Here is a 19,519-nt window from a genome sequence, read left to right as displayed (position 1 = left end):
TATTTATTTTTTAATCTTTTCTAAAATTTGAACTACATTAATTTTTGAGACAATTTCACTAACAATCTCTCAGGTTTGACCAAATGTCACTCTCAAACATCTTTTAAAAATAACTATCACGCAAATTATAAATGTTTGTTCCGTTTTTTAATCATACCTCAAAAGTTAATTGATAAATATGTCAAATCACTTTTTACATGTAAAAAGATATTTTTACCCTTTAACTTTGGTTTGACCCATTAATTTATTTCTTTAACGATTCAAATAATATATTTACCCTCATTTGACTAACTCAATTAATTTGACTAACAGAATACATAAAAAGCACATAAACCCTCAAAACCTTAGGAAAACTTTGTGTTGTGAGTTTTAGCTAAGGTTTCGTTTCTTCTTCAATGGACCCATCATCCATAGACCTACTGGCTACACTAAGTAAGAAAAGCTTCCTTCTATGTTTTTTTTCCTCTAGACAACCCAAAAAAGCTAGGCCGAGATTTTCTCGGGAGCCAAACAGAAAGTGGGTATAAATTATTTTTTTATTATTTAAAATATTATTTTCACCTCTTTCTAAATAATACTCAAATTTAAAATATTATAATGATGGATTTTTTTTCAAAATCTAACACTGACTTCAAAACAGACGCGTCCCTTTAGTGAACTTCAAACGAAAATGGTTGATCCGGGTAAGCAACTCCGCGGCCTCTTCCTCCTGCTCTTCACTTTGTACAGTTCAAGCGAAGACCTCTAGCGAATCCGCTAGTGAGTTAGTGCCCTTATCAAAGACTAATCACTATCTTTGGAAAACGCTTCTGTATATTTAGAAAAAGGGCTTTATTGATGGCTAGAGAGAGAAATAGTGTGTTGGCAGGAGTGTGGTGGATGGGTCGGAGTTTAACAGGGTATAATAATCATTTAGGTTATTTGATATTTGGGATAAATGTAATTTAAAAATTAATGGTGAACTTATATTTTTTTTTTTTTGTTTTTTTATGTTTTTAACGGAGATAGTTTCGGAAAAGCAAAAATGAACAGGTTCACCGTTCCACTGCAGAGGATTTTTGTCCAATATTTACGGATATTTACGGGTGATCCAACCACAACTTCGGATAATGCAAATGTATTAATCATAGGTGCTTTTCTAACCAATCACAAACGCAACAGTCGTTAGACTAGCAATCCTCTTTCCATTAATAGCCTTAATTGGGCAGCTTTGACAATACCGTATATCAGGGTGCCCTCCTCAGTATGTTTTTTTTAGTCGACTATTGAAATTTTGGTTTTACCCAAATAGAATGGCTGCGATTGTGAAGGAACGGACCTTCAACGGCTCTCTCATCGACCAATTCGCTAGATTCCAAGAGCTTTTGCTTGATACTCGCAGATTGGCCTCAGGTTTAGTGTGTTTTGTGTCTCACTTGCTTGAATTGTGAGCCTGGTTAATATGTATTTGATGAAATTGGTGATGGGTTCTGTGAATTTTGGAAAATTGTAGGATAAACCCTCACTCGCTCCTCCCTCAACCTGCATCGGATAATCTTCCAATCTCATTCATCAGGATGTGCCTTTTACACCGTATCATTTCCCTCATCACAAGGTACTCTTCCCATATGTGTTCAATCTGCAGTCGATTCTACCCCTTTTAGGGTTTCTATATATATATATATATATAATCTGAAGTTGTGAACTTACTCTATACAACAAAAATCCCGAGGGTTATATACTATTATTGAATCAATTGGGCATATATATGTGTGTATGTATAGATGTAATCATGAGCTCCAATTCCTCTTTTTCAAGCTCTAGTCGATTGTTTGTGAAGATTTAGTTAATATATGCTTAGATGTGGTTAGGGATATTTTTGGAAGAGGGAAGGGTATTTAAAGTTTTTGAGTCTCAAATATCGCCTGCAGACTAACATTAATTTTTTAATGGTCAGCTAACAATAAGTCTTTTTTGCAACATTTTAATACACACAAAAAATGGTACAGGGGTGTTTATATGCACAATATGAATACTAAGAAATTTTCTTTTTGGGTGTATTTAGCCCCTTTATATTTAATCCCGACATTGAGATTAGAGTGTTTGGCAAGCAGGTTACTCTGGATTGTTTGTTGGATAAGATTTTTGTGTACCAAGTTGAGTTGAGTTACTCCTTTTAAAGACAGTAGAGGAAGTTGTTTATTTCTATCAACGTAATCTTAAACAGATATGATAGTTCAGTAGTCACCTTACACCAAATAGGCACAATACATGCTTTCAATTTTAAAATTTAAAATATTTTTGTTTATATGCTTGAAACAGGTAGCAAAGGGAATTGAAACCGTTCAGTATATGTCTTTTAACTTACTGAATTTTTGAGCTATTGCTATGACAAGAGTGAGACTGAATATCTCAATTTAAGAGTAACTAATTTGTGATAAAAATATGTATCAATTCATTCTATGCGCGTTCTATGGACGTCGTTTATGTTGGGTATATCTAAAGTAAGATCTCTCGTGAAACAGAAATCCCCAGTTATAATTGAGTTCTATAAATTATAAATTTAAGTTCTCAGTACTTAATTTTCAATTATTAAAAAACGTGTTATTTTTTTGTTGAAAAGAAAGAAAGCATTGAAATACTCTAGTTAATTTAATCAGTTGTTAAATTAAAATAGCTCAAAATAGCTCAAGTGTGATAAACATGTGCTTTTTTTTTTTTTTTCGTTTTCTACTGATAAGATGGGATTTGAAATGTAAAGTTTTGTGCCACAATTGTTACAATTTACTTTTGCATAAAACAATAGTTATCCATTAAGTACCAACGTCCAAACTTATGTATGTACACTGAGGACAATGTAGAACAAACAAGCTGACGATATATTAATGAGAAGTGCTTATAGACAGCACACTAAAAGTTACAACTGAGGAAATATGTTGAGCAAGCATTTGGTTTTATTTAGTACTTAGTAGTATATCCATAGTGCACTGACTAGCCTTCCACACCAAGTGTATCTGAGCTGGATGGTTCTGACCTCTGGGAAGGTATTGCTTGGGTTGATAACTGTTGAGAGACAATGTGCATGGTCGGCCTAGATTGTGGATTGACATTCAAGCATGCAATGGCCAACTTTATAATTGATATCAACACCTCTTCACCTTCGGCTGAGGGAGCTGAAAGGCGTTGGTCCAACACATCTTTCAGCACTATGTTCTGATCAATGGATGAAGATGATAGCGAGGTGATGAAATTTCTCGGATGCTTTCCTTTGATCACTTCTAGTATCAACACCCCAAAGCTATACACATCACACTTTTCAGTTACCTTCATTGCGAATGCAAACTCTGCAAAGAAAAAGTAAAATATATATGATCATATATGTCGAATTATTTATGACAACACAAAGCTATGTTTACCTGGTGCTATGTATCCATATGTGCCTGCAAGTGTGCTCCAATTTGAGGAGTCTAGCTTCAGAAGTTTAGCAGTGCCAAAATCTGAAACATGAGCCTCATCCTCGGGGTCCAACAAAATATTGTTGCTTGATATGTCCCTATGAACAATTGGTGGTGAGCACTCATGGTGCATGTAAGACAGTGCATGAGCCACCCCCTTGATGATATTTACCCTCTTAGGCCAATCCAAATTTTCAGCTTCTTCATTTCTACTCAGGATCGTAGCCAAGCTACCCCTTTCAAGGTACTCATAAATCAAAAATGAGTGCCGATCATGTAAACAGAAACCATAAAGCTTTACAATGTTCCTATGGCGTACTTCTGTCAATGTCCTTACCTCGCTCAAAAACCCTTTATGATCAGCTGTCTCGGATAATGGGTGAAGTTTCTTCACAGCCACTATATTGTCTGGCGGCAACTTTGCTTTGTAAACAGTTCCATGTCCTCCTTCTCCAATACAATATGAGGCATCAAAATCATTGGTGGCTTTTAAGATTTCATCATACATTGCTCTTCCATCAAAATTCAAAATTGAAAACAGATTTTCATCATGCAAATTGCTTTGTTCAATTGACACTTTACTTTTTCTTCTATCAAACATGACAAGGAGTCCAATGAATGCACCAAGAAGTAAAAGTGCTCCCACAAGAGGTAATGCGATCATAAGAACTAGATTGAGTTTGTGGCTTTCCTTCGCAATGTAAACTGTAGGGCAATTATTGCAAGGTTCCAATCCTGACACATTGCCACACAAACCGTTGTTCCCTTGTAATGCCTCTATGCTAGCATTTCTGAAGGCTTTGCTGCTGGGAATAGGACCTCGAAACCCATTGTAGGATATGTCAACATACATCAAGCTATGTGTCTCTTCAAAAGCCTTTGGAAGTAAACCAGAGAAGTTATTGTGGGAGAGATTTAACTCCTCCAAACTCTGCAAATTTTCAATTTGCGATGATATTTCTCCCGCGAGAAAATTATGACTCAAATCCAGTTGAGACAGGTGAGCTAACTTGTACATCTCAGGCGGAATTTTTTGGCTAAAACTATTATAGCTCAAGTTCAAGTAATATAGTTGTAAGCATTTTTCTAGATTTCCCGGTATTGACCCACTCAATCTATTTATGGACAGGTCAAGATACAACAGATCAACTAGTGATCCGAGTTCTCTTGGTATACCACCATTCAGTTGATTATCTTTCAAATTAAGCGTTAGAAAATTCAACTTCCCTAGTTCCTTTGGAATATCCTTGGCTAATTGATTTGAAGAAAGATCAAGTACCTGAAGTTGAGATATATTTCCCAACTCCGGTGGTATTCGTCCAGTGATATTGTTCCTAGCCATCCTTAGGTGTGCCAGTTTTGGGCATTGTCCCCATTTATAGGAGATTTCACCAAAAAAATTGTTGTTACTTAAATCCATGAATTGAAGATTTGGATACACACCAAAAACTTTAGACACATCTTCAGTGAGTTGGTTTCCATCGAGGCGCACTCTGGTTAAGCTAGAACAGTTTCTCAAGCTTTTGGTGGCAAGACCGGTAAGCTGGTTATTGTTTACCGTGAAACGTTTAAGTTTCCTGCCTTGGCAAATATTTTCAGGCAGAAAGCCAGAAAACTTATTCTCATCCATTACTAGTATGACCAAGTTATTCAGATTCCCAATTTCTTGTGGAATGGGACCGGAGAGTTGGTTGTCACGAAGGTGCAACATCTCCAAGTTACTCAAATTACCAAATGAAGCAGGAACAGAACCATTGAGTTGATTCTCACTCAATTCTAGATCATTAAGAGACTTTAACTTCCCTAGTTCTTTAGGAATGAGACCAGAGAGTTGATTGTCGTAGAGAAGTAGATTAGTTAGGGAGCTTAGATCACCTAAGGATGCCGGGATTGAGCCGGAAAGATTGTTTGTATAAAGGACCAGACTCTCAAGCGATTTCAGGTTTCCTATCTCTGGGGGAATGGGATGAGAGAGCTGATTTTGGGATAGGTACAAAATGGTTAGCTTATTCAAGTTCTTGAAAGTGGAAGGGATGGGACCTGTGAGAAGGTTAGTATTCATTTCAAGCTTGACAAGGTTGACGAGATTTCCCATTTCCAGAGGAATGGAACCAGAGAGTTCGTTTTCATAGAGATACAAATAAGCCAAGCTGCTCAAACTGCCCAAAGAAGTGGGAATGGGACCATCAAGATTGTTACTGGACAAAGCCAGCTCGTAAATGGACTTTAGCTGGCCTATTTCCTTAGGAATTGAGCCATTTAATTGATTCTGGTTCAGGTGGAGGACCTGAAGATTTGTTAGCAGGCCGATTTGTGGTGGGATTATTCCCAAAAACTGATTGATGGACAAATCAAGATAGATGAGTATAGAGAGTTTTCCGATTTGAGGTGGGATGGTACCGAAAAGACCATTCATACTGAGATCAATATATGCAATATTAGGGAGAGACAAGAATGGGAAATCATAGAGCGTACCGTTTACACTTGAATTTGTGAGGTTCAGTCTCGTGACACTTCCATCAATATTGCAGGAAACGCCAGACCAAGTGCACGGGACGGCACCTGTTTTTGAGTGGCTTGAAGAACCGGTGGCATTATAATTTGAAGGAAATATCCATGACGTTAGCACAGAATTGTTTTGGTGTCGAAGTTTGGCTTTCCATTTGAGGAGAGCATTAGCTTCTTGAATAGAAGCAGAAGCTAAATTGGGTGAAGGCAACAACATAACAAACAGGACTAAGGAAACAAATGAGAGGGCCTTCTCTAAGGTTGAAGACCCCATGGTTTATGTTGGATGTGTAGTAATGCTGCTTTAAAGCTCTTATCTATATACATCTTTTTCTACTGTTCCAAACAAGGCTCCGGATGAAGGGAACGCACTGAAATTGATACATATTAAGAAAATGATTTTTTTTTTATTTTATTTTTTTTCCATCTCTGTTATCAAGAAGTCCTGAATTACATTGAAGACTTGGTTGTGGTGGTTCATGCTTTGGTAAATTCAGCGTGCTACAGGCATCTGTGGAGTCCGATGAAGCAGGGAAATAGTCGTGCTTTACCACTATGTGATAGCCAATGACAAGGAGTGATGTTGGAGATTTAATTATGTGCTCTTGCTTGTGCTAACAAGCCTAACATCACTATCTTCTTCATTCAAAAAAGTCCAAATTATGATGATTATTATTGACCTGTGGTCCTTTAGTTCCTGGTCTTTGTTCCTTAAAGAGTAAATGGTCTTGGTGCTTTAAAACTAATTAGGCCAACAAACATTAAGTGGTACCTGTTTTTTCCAGTGTAAACTTAGGATTTTGCATAAGGCTATTAGAAAGGTGTGTGAACTTGGCCGGGGACTCGGGCATATTTTTGACTAGTTGATGGTTGTGAATTCTTGAGATTGATAGCTAAATTTAGTGGAGATAAAAATCTAAGCACATTGATTGGTGGTACAAAAGTCACTGAAAGTGGTTTAGGTGGGAGAAAGTTTACAATAGCCCGCGTAGTTATATACTATGTGGTATCCCTGGCCAATGAACAGTCATGGAAACTCTCCATTTGCCTTGATAGGTTGGGGTCCATGAAATGTATGTATAAATATGTGTAAGTGTGAGATCAAAGGATAAGTAAAACAAATTAAAATGATAAGCAAAGCTTCTTGGATCTCTTCTTCTATCATATGCTGCTTGTTCATGATTTGGATTATCATGGTTTCACCCGTACTGTCTGCACGGCAATTATACACCACTCCCGGCAGCTGTAAGTATCTCTCTCTCTCTGTTTTTATGTAGGTCTCTCTCATTCATATTGTTGTCACGACTTTTGCAGATGAAGATAGTAAAATTAAAGCACCCGAAGGCCCTATTAAACACAGCCCTTCTTCATATTCTCCTCCCCGTTATGAATCGAGGTTCATGCCTTACAAAGTCACAATCGCTGGTAAACCATAGACGGAAAGCAGCTGGTTCACATGTTTGTGGTGGGACTATTGAGATGTGAGAGCTTGTATTGTGCTAGGTTTTGTTTTATACTTTATTTATCCAAACTAATAATTTGTCCAATGTATGCGATTATGTTATTCAACTCAATTTAAATTGTCCTTTCTATTCTTTTGTATAGAACTATGATAATGGATATGAGAATGTATCCGTCAAAAATATAATTGAGAGGCTTATGTGACACAAACCAGTAGTGGAGGAGAATTAACTGTAATTAAATCATATTATTATTAATGATAGTATCGGATCTCTTAAAAAAATTCATACTCTATGGGTCATGCATTTTTCAGTTCAATATACTCTAGACAATCTCCCTGACAATAAAATAAAAAATATGAGTTGGAAAGAAGAGAGTTTATATATATATATATATACACACTCACACACAGGAATACGAATAATCATCAGATTAGATAATTTAGAAAATATGAGCTGTGAAAGGTAAAGCATCTTTGAAAACACCATTTGAGATAGAACTTGCAAATTAGAGTGTTGCTTGGATTTAGGGGCCATATTTAAATAATTATTATTTTTTTCCTCGTTACATAATTGATTTAGGTATATATATTTATATGTAATTAATTATATTTATACATTGAGAGAGAGGAGCTGAACCTGCTGATTACTGGTGATGAAGGTAAATTTATGAGATGTACTTGTTGATGAAGAATGGGTATTTACATATATACATATATAAAGTCCTAATCTCTTATTTTTCATAGAGTAAGAAAATTAATTCACATTTTTTATGAGCTATAACTGGTAATGTAATGGAAAGTTTTCTGGTTCATAAGATGTGAGAATAATATAGTCAATTTAAAAATGTTGAACTATTTAAGTGAATTATGTTTTAATTCAAAAGGACTTTAAAATTTGAATTTACCAAACACATTTTATGAATTAAATTTTATGAGTCTCGGTTTAGACATTTTATTTTTAACTAAAATAGAAACAGCACTTTTATCGTAGGAGTATTTTGGAGAAAAATCGTAATCACGTTTGGGAAAGATGATTTGTTGTGAAATGTTTGGGCTCGTGTTGTGCTAGTGTTATAGTTTTGGGTCATGAACAGTTGTCAAAACAAGAAAAAATAACTTTTTAGTGTTTTGATTTTGTGTCACTGTTTATGAAGTATTTTAGTACTGTGTAAATTAAAACAATGCCACACCAAACATTCTTTATACTGTAGTAACCCCAAAAACAAAAAGAACAAAAACATGACGCATGTCTAACGGAGTCTTGACTTTTCGTTCTTGATTCCCTCACGGTAATAAATTAAATTACATCACTATCATTGCTTTTATTTTTTTAAAAAAAATATTTAAGTATTTTTAGTTTTAGCTACGAACATTACTGAATGACTTAGTTAGAAGAGCGTCTAACTCACTCAGCCACCACAAAAATAAGAAAAACTTATGATTTTTCATCTAATTACACTTATTTATAATTTATATATATCAAATAGGCGTTTGTGAATATTCCGTTACAAGCTTATCAATCAGAGACTCATTTTTGGGTTTATCAAATGTAGAGAAACAAGCAAGTCCCACTCTTTAGGCGCCGACACCACCAGTCAAAAAAACACGTGTCTAACATAACGTGTACTCTTCTTTCTTTTCATTTTCAGTTCGCCAAAAACAGGAATTATTAATTTTTACTAATTCGTTATTTTTCCTGGCTTTCAAAAGAGACCCAAACTTTCAAGCAACCGAGACTCTTCTCGCTCATTCAAATATCTGAGACTAAAACCAGAAGTCAAAAAATTTCACAAACTATTATACTCTCATGACACTCTCTGCTCTTTAGAGGTAACAATTATATACTAATTTTGCTTTATTTCTCTCACATGTAATTCATCTTCTCGACCCTCTCTCCCTATATGCATGTAACTTTGTATGTATTTGTGAAATCAGCTATAGAGATTTTTTTATATTATAAGTGGCACGTTTAATTGCTTCTGGGTGCACTTTCTTCTTTACAATTAATCACTTTTATTTGATTTATAATGTAGAAATTGAATTTAATTCATATAAAATTAGAAAGAAAAAAAAAAAAGAAAGAATAAAGGTGGTTTTTTTCCCCTAGTAGTAGTATTGTATTATGTAGCTGTCAATTTTGATGTTCAATTTAGTGGTAATTTTCTTTTATTTGTTGTTATTAGGGTTTGAGAGTAAAATTATTGATATCAAATGGTTCTGTTGATGAATTGTCGTGTGGTGTTCTTACTGAAAATTTGATTTATCATCAATTAAGGTCTTAACACTAAAGCATATTTATATGAATATCTGTTTCTTTGGATTTCATTTGCTGTGTTTGATTGCTGAAAATAAATCTCGGAAAGCAAAATTAATTGAAGTTTCTAATATTCAAGATTTGGTGATGTAATTTGCAGCTAGATGTGTTATGTCAGATTGGAATCATATTTAGGATCTCTGATGATTGACTCTCTAGAATCTAGATTATGTTGTTGCTAGGTGCCAGCAAATTCTGCTAATTTGGACTTAATTAAAATTATTCCAGCAAGAGATCCAAATCCAGTATTTTTCTGATTCTTGACCAAAACATATATAAAAAATATTCCCATTCATTATTTCTTCATATTTTGAATGATTGTAACAAAACCTCCATTTGACTAGACTCCGTCAAAGTTTTGGCTTAGTTGACTGTGTGTCTGTGTGAGATTTTTTTTCTTTTTTTTTTTTTTTTTTCCAAAGAGTTAAAATTAGAATAGAATTATAGAACTAAGCATATGACACATTTTTTGTTTTATTTTATTTTTATCATTTCTCAGTTTTCTATGCAATTAAAAGGGAGCAAAGATAAATTGGTTGCAATTTACCAAAAACAAATGATAGATAGCTGCTAATTCTTTACTCTGATTCCTCAATACAGAAAGCAACTTTTTGGTATGGAAATTCTCTCTTGTCATTCTGCAACATGTTGTCATGTTCTAAATTTGAGAGGGAAGTTGGTTGAGAAAAGCTTGAGTGTACATCAATCGCGGAAGTTTTCTGCGGAAAGAAAACCAAGAAATTTACTTTTTATAATTGATTCTAAGTGGGGATCTTTGAGATATTCTAATCGGATTCATTCTTGCCTAAAGAACGTTTCCGATAGCCAAGCTTCTAGATCATTTAATGCTCTTTATGGCTTTCAGAATATTGATTCAAGTGTTTTGAGTGAAAGCTACAATCCTTATGTAGTCAATGGGGATGAAGGTGTGAGGAATGTTACTGAAAAGGAGGAATTAATAACTAAAGCCTTGATTCCAGGTTTGCCGGATGAACCGAATGGTGATTCTGGTGCTCCAATTAGTAGTAGTTTTTGGGAATGGAAGCCTAAACTCAAGGTTTATTATGAACAATCAGGGATTGAAAACATAGATTCCCCACCGGTGCTCTTTCTTCCTGGTTTTGGTGTTGGTTCCTTTCATTATGAGAAACAATTGAAGGATCTAGGCCGCGACTATAGAGTATTTGCACTGGATTTTCTTGGGCAGGGCATGTCTTTGCCATTTGAAGATCCCACTCCTCGGTCTAAGAATGGAGATGTATCCGAAACAGACAACTTTGTCTGGGGCTTTGGAGATGAAACCGAACCATGGGCAAATGAGCTTGTTTATTCTATTGATTTATGGCGGGACCAAGTTCTCCATTTCATAGAAGAGGTACTAAGCCACCATACATGTTCTCTATATTTATTTTCAGCTGGCAGTGGAACTTAGTTGTAAATAAAATAATACTCATATACTTTGGTTAAAAATCATCTACGGTTTCATCTCTTATATGTTCCCTTTTTCCAATATCATTTTAGCTACTTTTCATCTTAAAAATCTTAATTTTGTACCATATAGACCATTAAACAGATAGAAATATTGCTATTCTGTTCTGTTTCCAGTAATGTGTAGACCAAACATTGCAATAGTAAATTTATAAATGTATTTATGTATACAATAGTAAATTTGGTTCACTTTTCATTAAAAAATATATTTAAATTGGTTGGTTTATTTCATTTGGTTCATTTGATCACATCTTGTACTTGTTCTTGATTCCGGACTTGTTTGCCAACACATGCCTGTCAATTTTTTTGTCTTTTATTTTTTATTTTATTTTTATAATTTATATAGTATTTATGTATTTATATGGTTTTGATGGGCCCATGTAATATATATATATATATAGATATATCCATAATTTTTAATATTTACTTGTTTCAATATGATCAATGTATTCGCTCTCACACATCAGTTTCATGTTTTGAGTGTGCAAGATAACATGGTAATATACAGACTGCAGTTCATTGCTTTGCATTTCTACAGCCATTTTAGACTATCGTAGAGACTGGAGCACAATAGGAAAACATAAGTCCCCCCTCCCCTTCTCCTTTCTAAATGACATAAAATATGAAGAACGTTAAAAAAATAAAAGTGTGTTGAGTGTCTGAACAAGCAGGATTGTATTTCCTGTTTGTTGAACGGTCTTTTGTATTCTATCTTGAACTGGTTAGGCAGAAAAGTTACGGGTGCGCAAGTTTTTAATGTATTGTCATTTTGTATGGCGGTGTGTGCATTATTGGCGCTGAATTCTTCAACTTGCATAGTTTTTTATTTTTTCCTTGGTTGGTACTCACACACATATGCCTGAGGCTTGAACCCCTGACCTCCCTTTGGGAAGTAAGGGTCTGGCCCATTGGTTCAACTTGCATAATTGTACTGAAATTTCCATAATTTCTAGATGTTGTGTTCTTTTTTTTTTCCTTTTTTTGGTGAAAGTTTATGAATGCCTTTTAGACTTTTTTTTTTGCTGATTGGCTAGGACTTCAAGAATTTATATAGGCATTAAGTAAAAGTTATCCACTCTCTCATGAAACACAATCACTTCCATTGCCATTGTCATATCCACCATTGTGGTCAGCACCGGCTCTACTGCTTCCAACACCATCACCACCACCACTGTTGCCAATACCACCACTTTAGTATCAAGCATCATTACTGCACCATTGTCCATGTTGCTCCTACACCCTGCCCCACTACCATCATCAGTACTACTACAGCTGTTGCTACCTCCACCAATACTGTCAGCACCACCACCACCACCAGCACCACCATCCCATCTGCTAACTATTATTCTTTCAGCACCAACATCGTTCCAGAAAAAAAAGCAGCAGCTACGACTACCACCCCTGTCACTCACACACAAACATTGATACTGCAAATGCCTCCACTTTTACTGCCACCTCCACCCTCATCATTGCTGTCATGTTAGCAGTAATTCTACTTCTGTACTTCTATTGTTTTGGTGGGTAAATGTTTATTTATTAATCACACGCACAGAGAGGGAAAGAGAGACAGAGAGCAGAATTACAATGATATTCAATGAGGCTCAAAATAAACGCCCAGACTGGGCAAAGAAGAAGCCTCGCACAATCTGAGAGATTAGAAACCTGATGTATCAGAAAAGGGACCACTCAAACAACCTGAAAGGTTAGGTAACGGAAAGAAAATAGAGCCAAAAGCTAACAAGTACCTCAAGTAAGCTCATAGAATCAGCTGCAATGATGCCCTAAGAGCACATGGATTTAGTCCAGCAAAAAGGGCCATACCTAATAATAGGTCTGGTCCAGACACGTGAGTAAAATATTGACCTGCTGAAGCGCAGAAAGCCGATTACACATGTTTGGATTGGCACCATTCTAAATTGTTTAAAATCCACCTTTCAGTCGGAATCCATCTGTAATGACCAAGCCTGTGAAAGAGTTCATAGGTTTTGACTTGATAACTGAAAGTATGATTTCACTTAACTAGCATCACTTAGACTAACAGGACATTACGTTCAATGAGTTCTTCAATATTGTTCTTATCCAAGTAAATAAATAAATATACCGTGGATTTTGTGCTAAATGCTATTCCAAAACCCATTACTTAAATAAAGAATTGATTCACTGAATGAAATTAGATTTGGGATTTCAAAAACTTCCACAAGCATTTGGACTGCAAATTGAATTTTTCTTGCTCTTCCTTAAACTGCTGCTTTGACTAATAGGTGGCATGTGCATTGCATATGATAAAAGGTATATTTTCACATTTGGTTTTGTTATTGTGCGTTGCTGCTAAAAACCATAATATGGTCAAACGTTTTTTTTTTTGTTTTTCATTTTATATGTTACACTAGCGAAATGACAAATTTCTATTGGCATTAAAATCTAGTTTCTGCCCCTGCTATCTCTATCACCTTATTATAATCACAAAGGAAATATAGCTTTGGGACTTTATTTATTTTTTTATTTCATCTAATATAGATTATAGGATTTCTAAGATATATCCATCGCTCTTGTATTTTTCAAAGAAATGATTGCATGAAGTTTGTATGTAAAATGATGAAACTGAGTCAGTTATAATATTGCTACAGGTCATTGGTGAACCAGTTTATGTCGTGGGGAACTCACTTGGAGGATTTGTCGCGCTCTACATTGGAGCATCTAACCCTCAATTGGTGAAGGGTGTTACACTTCTTAATGCAACACCGTTTTGGGGATTTCTCCCTAATCCTACAAGATCTCCAAGACTAGCCAGGATTTTTCCATGGGCTGGGAGATTTCCTCTTCCTGCCAGTGTCAGAAAGCTCACAGAAATCGTGTACGTTTACATTTTATTTTCATCAATCGACTAGATCATGTCTTCATTTGAATGTGATGCCCGTCAGTTGAAAACCTTTTTTTTATGAAAACAAGAGTGATCATATTGATGTGTGCACATGATTGTTCTATGATTTGCAGTCTTTTAATAATAGTCTCACTAATTTGTTTCTTTTTTTGGAAAGCGAACGACATAAATTTATGTTTATTTTATTCATTTTTGAGAATTGAACTTTTAGGGCAATCATAACTCAGTTGGGTGCTTCATCCAGTAATTATATTTGTAGAAAAAAGAAGCTTCTACATCACTTTTTAAAATCACCATTGTTTGGGTTAAAATGTTCTAAACTCAACTTTTTATATGATTTTTAGATGGCAGAAAATAAGTGATCCTAGAAGTATAAGAGAGGTACTTAAGCAAGTTTATGCAGATCATTCAACCAAGGTTGATAAAGTCTTCTCTCGTATACTTGAGATAACACAACATCCAGCAGCCGCTGCATCATTTGCCTCTATGATGTTTGCTCCTCAGGGAGAACTATCCTTTAAGGAGGCTTTATCTAGGTAGGTAGACAACAGCTTAAAATACTGCAGATAATCCATTAAACTTTATACCTTTTTGTTTTGCTCCAAGTTAAGGACTTCTAGTATATTTGTATTTGCAGGTGTCAAATGAATAGCATACCAATCTGTCTCATGTATGGAAAAGAAGACCCTTGGGTAAAGCCTGTCTGGGGTCTTCAGGTGAAAAGGCAGCTGCCTGAAGCTCCATATTATGAAATCAGTCCTGCTGGTCACTGCCCTCATGACGAAGTTCCCGAGGTATGAAGTTCATAGTTTTTTTTGTTTTTTTTTTTTTTTTTTAGGAAGTGCATTTCACGCAGTGTGTATGTAGAAAACCAAGTGTACTACTTTAATGACATCCACTTTTTTACTTTCTTCGATAGCGGTTACTTTTGCTTGAAATCTAGGAAGGAAGTAATCTAAGAATTTTTTTTTAACCACTTTATTCTCAGGGATTTTCTCTTAGTGCACAGCTACTATTGACTGACATCTATCTTAGCATAAAATTCATCATAAGTTGAAATAAATAGGGAATTAGAGTTTTAAATTGAAAATGAGTGTCAATTTACCATTTTACCGTTGGTCTTGAATGCACTCTCAATTGAAAATGAAACCCTAATTTGGTTAGAGAGCATGTATGAGTGTCAATTTACCTTTATACTGTTGGCCTTGAAATTTTACCTTTTTGCCCTTGATTGTAGCTTCAATATCAATTTTGCCCTCCGACAAAAGGTAACTAGCTTGACACCAACTTGGTTTCAAAGTCTTACTAAAACCAAAAATAAATAATTACATACTCTAGTTTTAGGCACAGAATTTTCCAACCCAAGTCCTATTGACATAACGTGTCTAAACCTGGAATTTCACTTATTTATAATAGTCTGTGTAACATAATTCTAGATAAGATTTGTGTCTGATTTAGTGTTTCCTTCTAAATTTTGAAGAAAGTTGATTTACGGTAAGATAAGAGTTTGGCAAAGTTGAGGAACCTAGTTCATAAGTAGCCCAGGGAGAGCCTGATGATGCGGTATCCAACAGGGAATAATATTGGATAATAAGTTGAGGAACGTGTGTTTTGTGTCTATTCGTTGCCCATGTAAACTTTTATATATTTACACACACACAACATGTTTTGCCTTCCTTCTATTTTTGTCCCTTTTTTGGCTTGCGGAAGGCAATGGAGAAATAAAGGGCGTAATATCATGAAGCATTTTTTATGAACAAGAAAATTCAGTTATTCAACAATAATAGAAAAATAGTAGGTAGTAAAGTGTAACTTCATCCTAAATTTTCACTAAGAAGAAAGATTCTGATTTTGTTTTGAATAAATTTGGTGGCTACCGGTAATTTCACTAGCTGATACGGTTAAATTGAGACAACTAAAGGGATGTGAAATATATTAATTGGCTATATGGAAAAGTGGTTATATTATCAGCTTGTGATATAGCGAGAAGGAAATAAATAAATAAAGGGAGGTAAAAGGTGCTCAGTTGCCTCTGGTCTGGTCACATTTATCTGGTTATGCAATTAAAGCCATCATTGTCGAAACAAAGTTCTCAAATAACCTTAAAACAAGAAAGAAGAATCTTAAACATAAGATGTCATGCTTTGTGTTTAAATTACTTGAGGACAACAGTTAGTTCTGTCTTTCTTTCTTTGTTGTGTGTACTCTAATATTTGACTATCATTGTTGTACAGGTAGTGAATTATTTACTGCGTGGGTGGATCGGAAACCTAGAGTCCCAGGGTTCTGTTGTACTACCCCTGGTGGATGACCTAGATTGTATTCAACATGGCATTGCCAAGGACTTGGAATTTTCTAGAGAAGGATCAAGAAAATTGGTTAGAGTGAGGTTTTTTGGATCCAGGTTCTCTTTTTGGAATCTGATAAGATCGTTTATGAAATCCCGCTTCGGAGGTCCAAGATTCAATTCTCGATAATGGAGCCTACTTTGCCTTCAATTGGCAGAATTTAAAATCTGAAATGTATAATATTTTTCATGTCTTCTGATTTGTTGATGTATCAAAGATCAATCTAATCATTGAATTCATGTTGTTGTAAAATATATAGCATTTGCTTTTGTTTTGAGCATTTACTTTTTTCAAAGAATCAGGGATGCATAACATATTGGTAGCCTCTTGGAGAGGGAGGGCGAGCCTTGGCGCAACAGTAAGATTGAAAAAGCCACTCCGCTCTCCCAGACCAGATAAATCGCCATCTTGGAGTTGAGACTAGGGTTGCCCAACCATTTCCTGACCATGAGATGCGTTGCAAGCATTACTATAGTAAATGATTCAAATTCCTTCTAAGCATTCCTCATTGTGCAGGTCTAAAGGTGAGTGTTAGTATAGCCTATACAGTTTAATTGGTAATTCTTTTCACCAGACAATTGTCTTAGCAGTTGGTGACCTCTGCTCTGATGGCTAACAAGCCTTGGTTGCTAAGCAGGCCTTCAAATGGGGGACATTGGATGGAATCTGAACGGAGCAATTATTAAAGTGGACGGTTGGGTTGTTGCCAGAAACACACACAACACACACGTGTAAGATAATCTGAGAAATGTGAGTCGCCCAAGGCGGAATGTTTGTGGAAAGAACATGGATAATTAATCTAGAAGGGGATGAATAGGTTTTAACTTCTTTTTTTATATATATATTTTTGCTCGATATAAATTTTACCAAAATAAAATTGAATAAAACAATCCACAAAGCAAAAATAAATTATAAGTAAAAGTAGGGCTTAAAGAGTGACTAAGGATTTTTAGCGACAAGAAAATCTCAGAGATTGTCATATGGCCTCGAGTGAAAAGATCCACTATCATTGAAATTAAGTACAATATACTTTGATATACTTTGACTCAGATTCACACCCTCTTCACTCTACCATCAATCGATGAACGTCTTCAACCTTGCGACTCCCTTCTCCAAACACTCGACTTCAAGCTTACTTTTGTTATCCTTGTAGAATGAATGCTAGTAAATTGACTCATTCAAAGTGTGATCTCTTCCTCCTTTTCTTCAAATCTGAATTTTTGAAGCTGAAATTTGAGAGAGCTCATTGCGAACTTATGTGTTCCTCTTGAAGAGGATGGTATTCTTTTGCTTATCTTCTAATATTGATAAAATTGACTTATTATTAGAGTGTTGATAAATATTAACTTATCATAAATTTTTTTTAATAAGAATTATTATATATTAAACTTGTTAAATTCTTTGAAAGACAAATCTGCTTTGATAACTGGTAGCAAAATATTTTCAATGAGAACAAACAAGAGAAACATTCTTGAATCACTTGTGTGTATGGTATATATATTCTCAGACTAAAAAATAAACAATCTCGAAAATTCTTTCAATAGCTCTCTAAGGTTTTGAAAAACTTAATCTCAAGAGCCGTAATGATTATTGAGATCATTGGAAATATATATAAGTGTTAAGAGAGACCTAGAAACTCTTGGAAACCTAAGCAATTTTGTGCAAAACCTTCTCTCTAATCAAGTTTGACTTTAGACTAACTTTCCTTTTTGGTTGTGTTTTGACTGAGAGCTAGTTTTTCACCTGTATGAAATGCAATCAATTTTATTTAAAGTGCAACCTATTGTACTTTTACAGAGTAAAAAATAATTTTTAAACTTAAAAATGCATGGCTCTTGGTTAAAACATAAACCAATTGATAAATAACACGCCTCCTCGATATTTTACCTATCTAAGTGTATTCTTATTGATATGGAGTGAGATTGCACACGTTCCACTTCCGATCTTAAGACTCAAAAGTAAACTAAAAATTACAACTGAATCGGACACGTTTTGACACCAAAATATGCCAATTACACAAGTTACACTTCACAAAATGAAACTACACATCTTATCAATTGTATCAATTGGAAAACCTTGCGGGTAATCTAACAGACTGCTAAAAACACACAGAAGGTGTATGTATTTTTTTTTTTTTTTACGAAATTCACTTCTTTGCTTATTATGGTTCATATTTTGCAATCAACTTGCATTTAAATCTAATTGATAATTGAAATTTCTCCTAAATTTGTTTTATATTTTGTTATACAAAGGAATTTGGATCAATTGAAATTTCTCAGTTTAGTGGGAATGCGGAGGAAAAAGTGAAATGTCTACCACCATTTTTGATACACAAATCAGTATGGCAAATCCATGAGATGTTGATACACAGATACAAATATATACTATGTTCACACAAACAAGGACAAAATATTAGATCTAAACAAACATGTTGGAGTTTGGGTAAGAACCATTTCAGTTCATTTACATGGTTGTTGAACTCAGAGGGTGATGTCGGAAGAAAATCAGAGATTTGAAACGTTCGGCTGTTCCACATCGGAAAGATAGAGAAGTGAAGTAGATGAGTACGGTCTATATAGTGAAGCAAAGGCCGAATGAAAAACTTACTTACCTGGACGGGGTCAATGGGTAATCAAGAAGGCCCATGGCCTAGGTTGGTGGCCTCCATTGCACTTAGGAGGGTTGTCTGCTTAAGGTCCGCCCAAGTGATGGAACCTATGTCATAATTTGTGATAGTGGGGGCCTGCGTTCGCGCGGCCCCTGTCCAATCTTTATTACAAATTGTTCTGGGTCCGTTGGTCCAAGTTGTTTTGGGTCTATGGGATATAGTCCTTGGATCAGCTGCTAAATTATATCTCTAATGTTAAGTTTGGCGGCATTGAAACGGAATGGCGAGTGTTGAGTCTTTAAGGACAATGGCGAGCAACTAAGGATTGCTCACGAGAAAGGGGAGTGCATGAGTTTGACATTGCAAGTTAAATTGCACATCTCAAACATGTGCAAACCATCTGACTTCCTGTGGTCCAGACAATATTGCCATCCCTACTCAGATTCCACAATATTGCCATCCCTACTCAGATTTTC

The 19,519-nt window shown here is 35.2% G+C and overlaps 2 protein-coding genes and 1 non-coding gene across 4 annotated transcripts; 2 read left to right on the top strand and 1 right to left on the bottom strand.

Moving 5' to 3' along the window:
* Window positions 1-2,970: 2,970 nt before the first annotated feature.
* Window positions 2,971-6,431, bottom strand: LOC132296286 (MDIS1-interacting receptor like kinase 2-like). The gene is made up of 2 exons (XM_059794496.1): window positions 3,396-6,431; window positions 2,971-3,323 (listed from the first exon to the last, which is right to left on the bottom strand). The coding sequence occupies exons 1-2, from the start codon at window positions 6,214-6,216 to the stop codon at window positions 2,971-2,973; spliced, it is 3,174 nt and encodes a 1,057-aa protein (XP_059650479.1). The 5' UTR covers window positions 6,217-6,431.
* A 2,662-nt stretch (window positions 6,432-9,093) lies between these two features.
* On the top strand, window positions 9,094-16,715 carry LOC132295086 (pheophytinase, chloroplastic). Of its 2 annotated transcripts, none has more exons than XM_059793161.1 (6): window positions 9,094-9,234; window positions 10,319-11,093; window positions 13,834-14,060; window positions 14,432-14,623; window positions 14,725-14,881; window positions 16,322-16,715. In XM_059793161.1, the coding sequence occupies exons 2-6, from the start codon at window positions 10,335-10,337 to the stop codon at window positions 16,562-16,564; spliced, it is 1,578 nt and encodes a 525-aa protein (XP_059649144.1). In that variant the 5' UTR covers window positions 9,094-9,234; window positions 10,319-10,334; the 3' UTR covers window positions 16,565-16,715. The 2 variants fall into 2 exon arrangements, with proteins under 2 accessions (XP_059649144.1, XP_059649145.1); XM_059793162.1 differs by having other exon boundaries at window positions 9,224-9,274.
* Window positions 16,716-19,038: 2,323 nt separating this feature from the next.
* Window positions 19,039-19,198, top strand: LOC132297568 (U1 spliceosomal RNA). The gene has a single exon (XR_009479272.1). It is a non-coding gene; the product is annotated as a U1 spliceosomal RNA (small nuclear RNA).
* Window positions 19,199-19,519: the final 321 nt, after the last annotated feature.

This window comes from Cornus florida, unplaced genomic scaffold (genome assembly GCF_030987335.1).
Source record: "Cornus florida cultivar Cherokee Brave unplaced genomic scaffold, ASM3098733v1 CherokeeBrave_3.0.0_Hap2_Chr02, whole genome shotgun sequence".
NCBI lineage: Eukaryota > Viridiplantae > Streptophyta > Magnoliopsida > Cornales > Cornaceae > Cornus > Cornus florida.
Note: the sequence above shows the minus strand (reverse complement) of the source record. Positions and strands in the feature narration are given on the sequence as shown.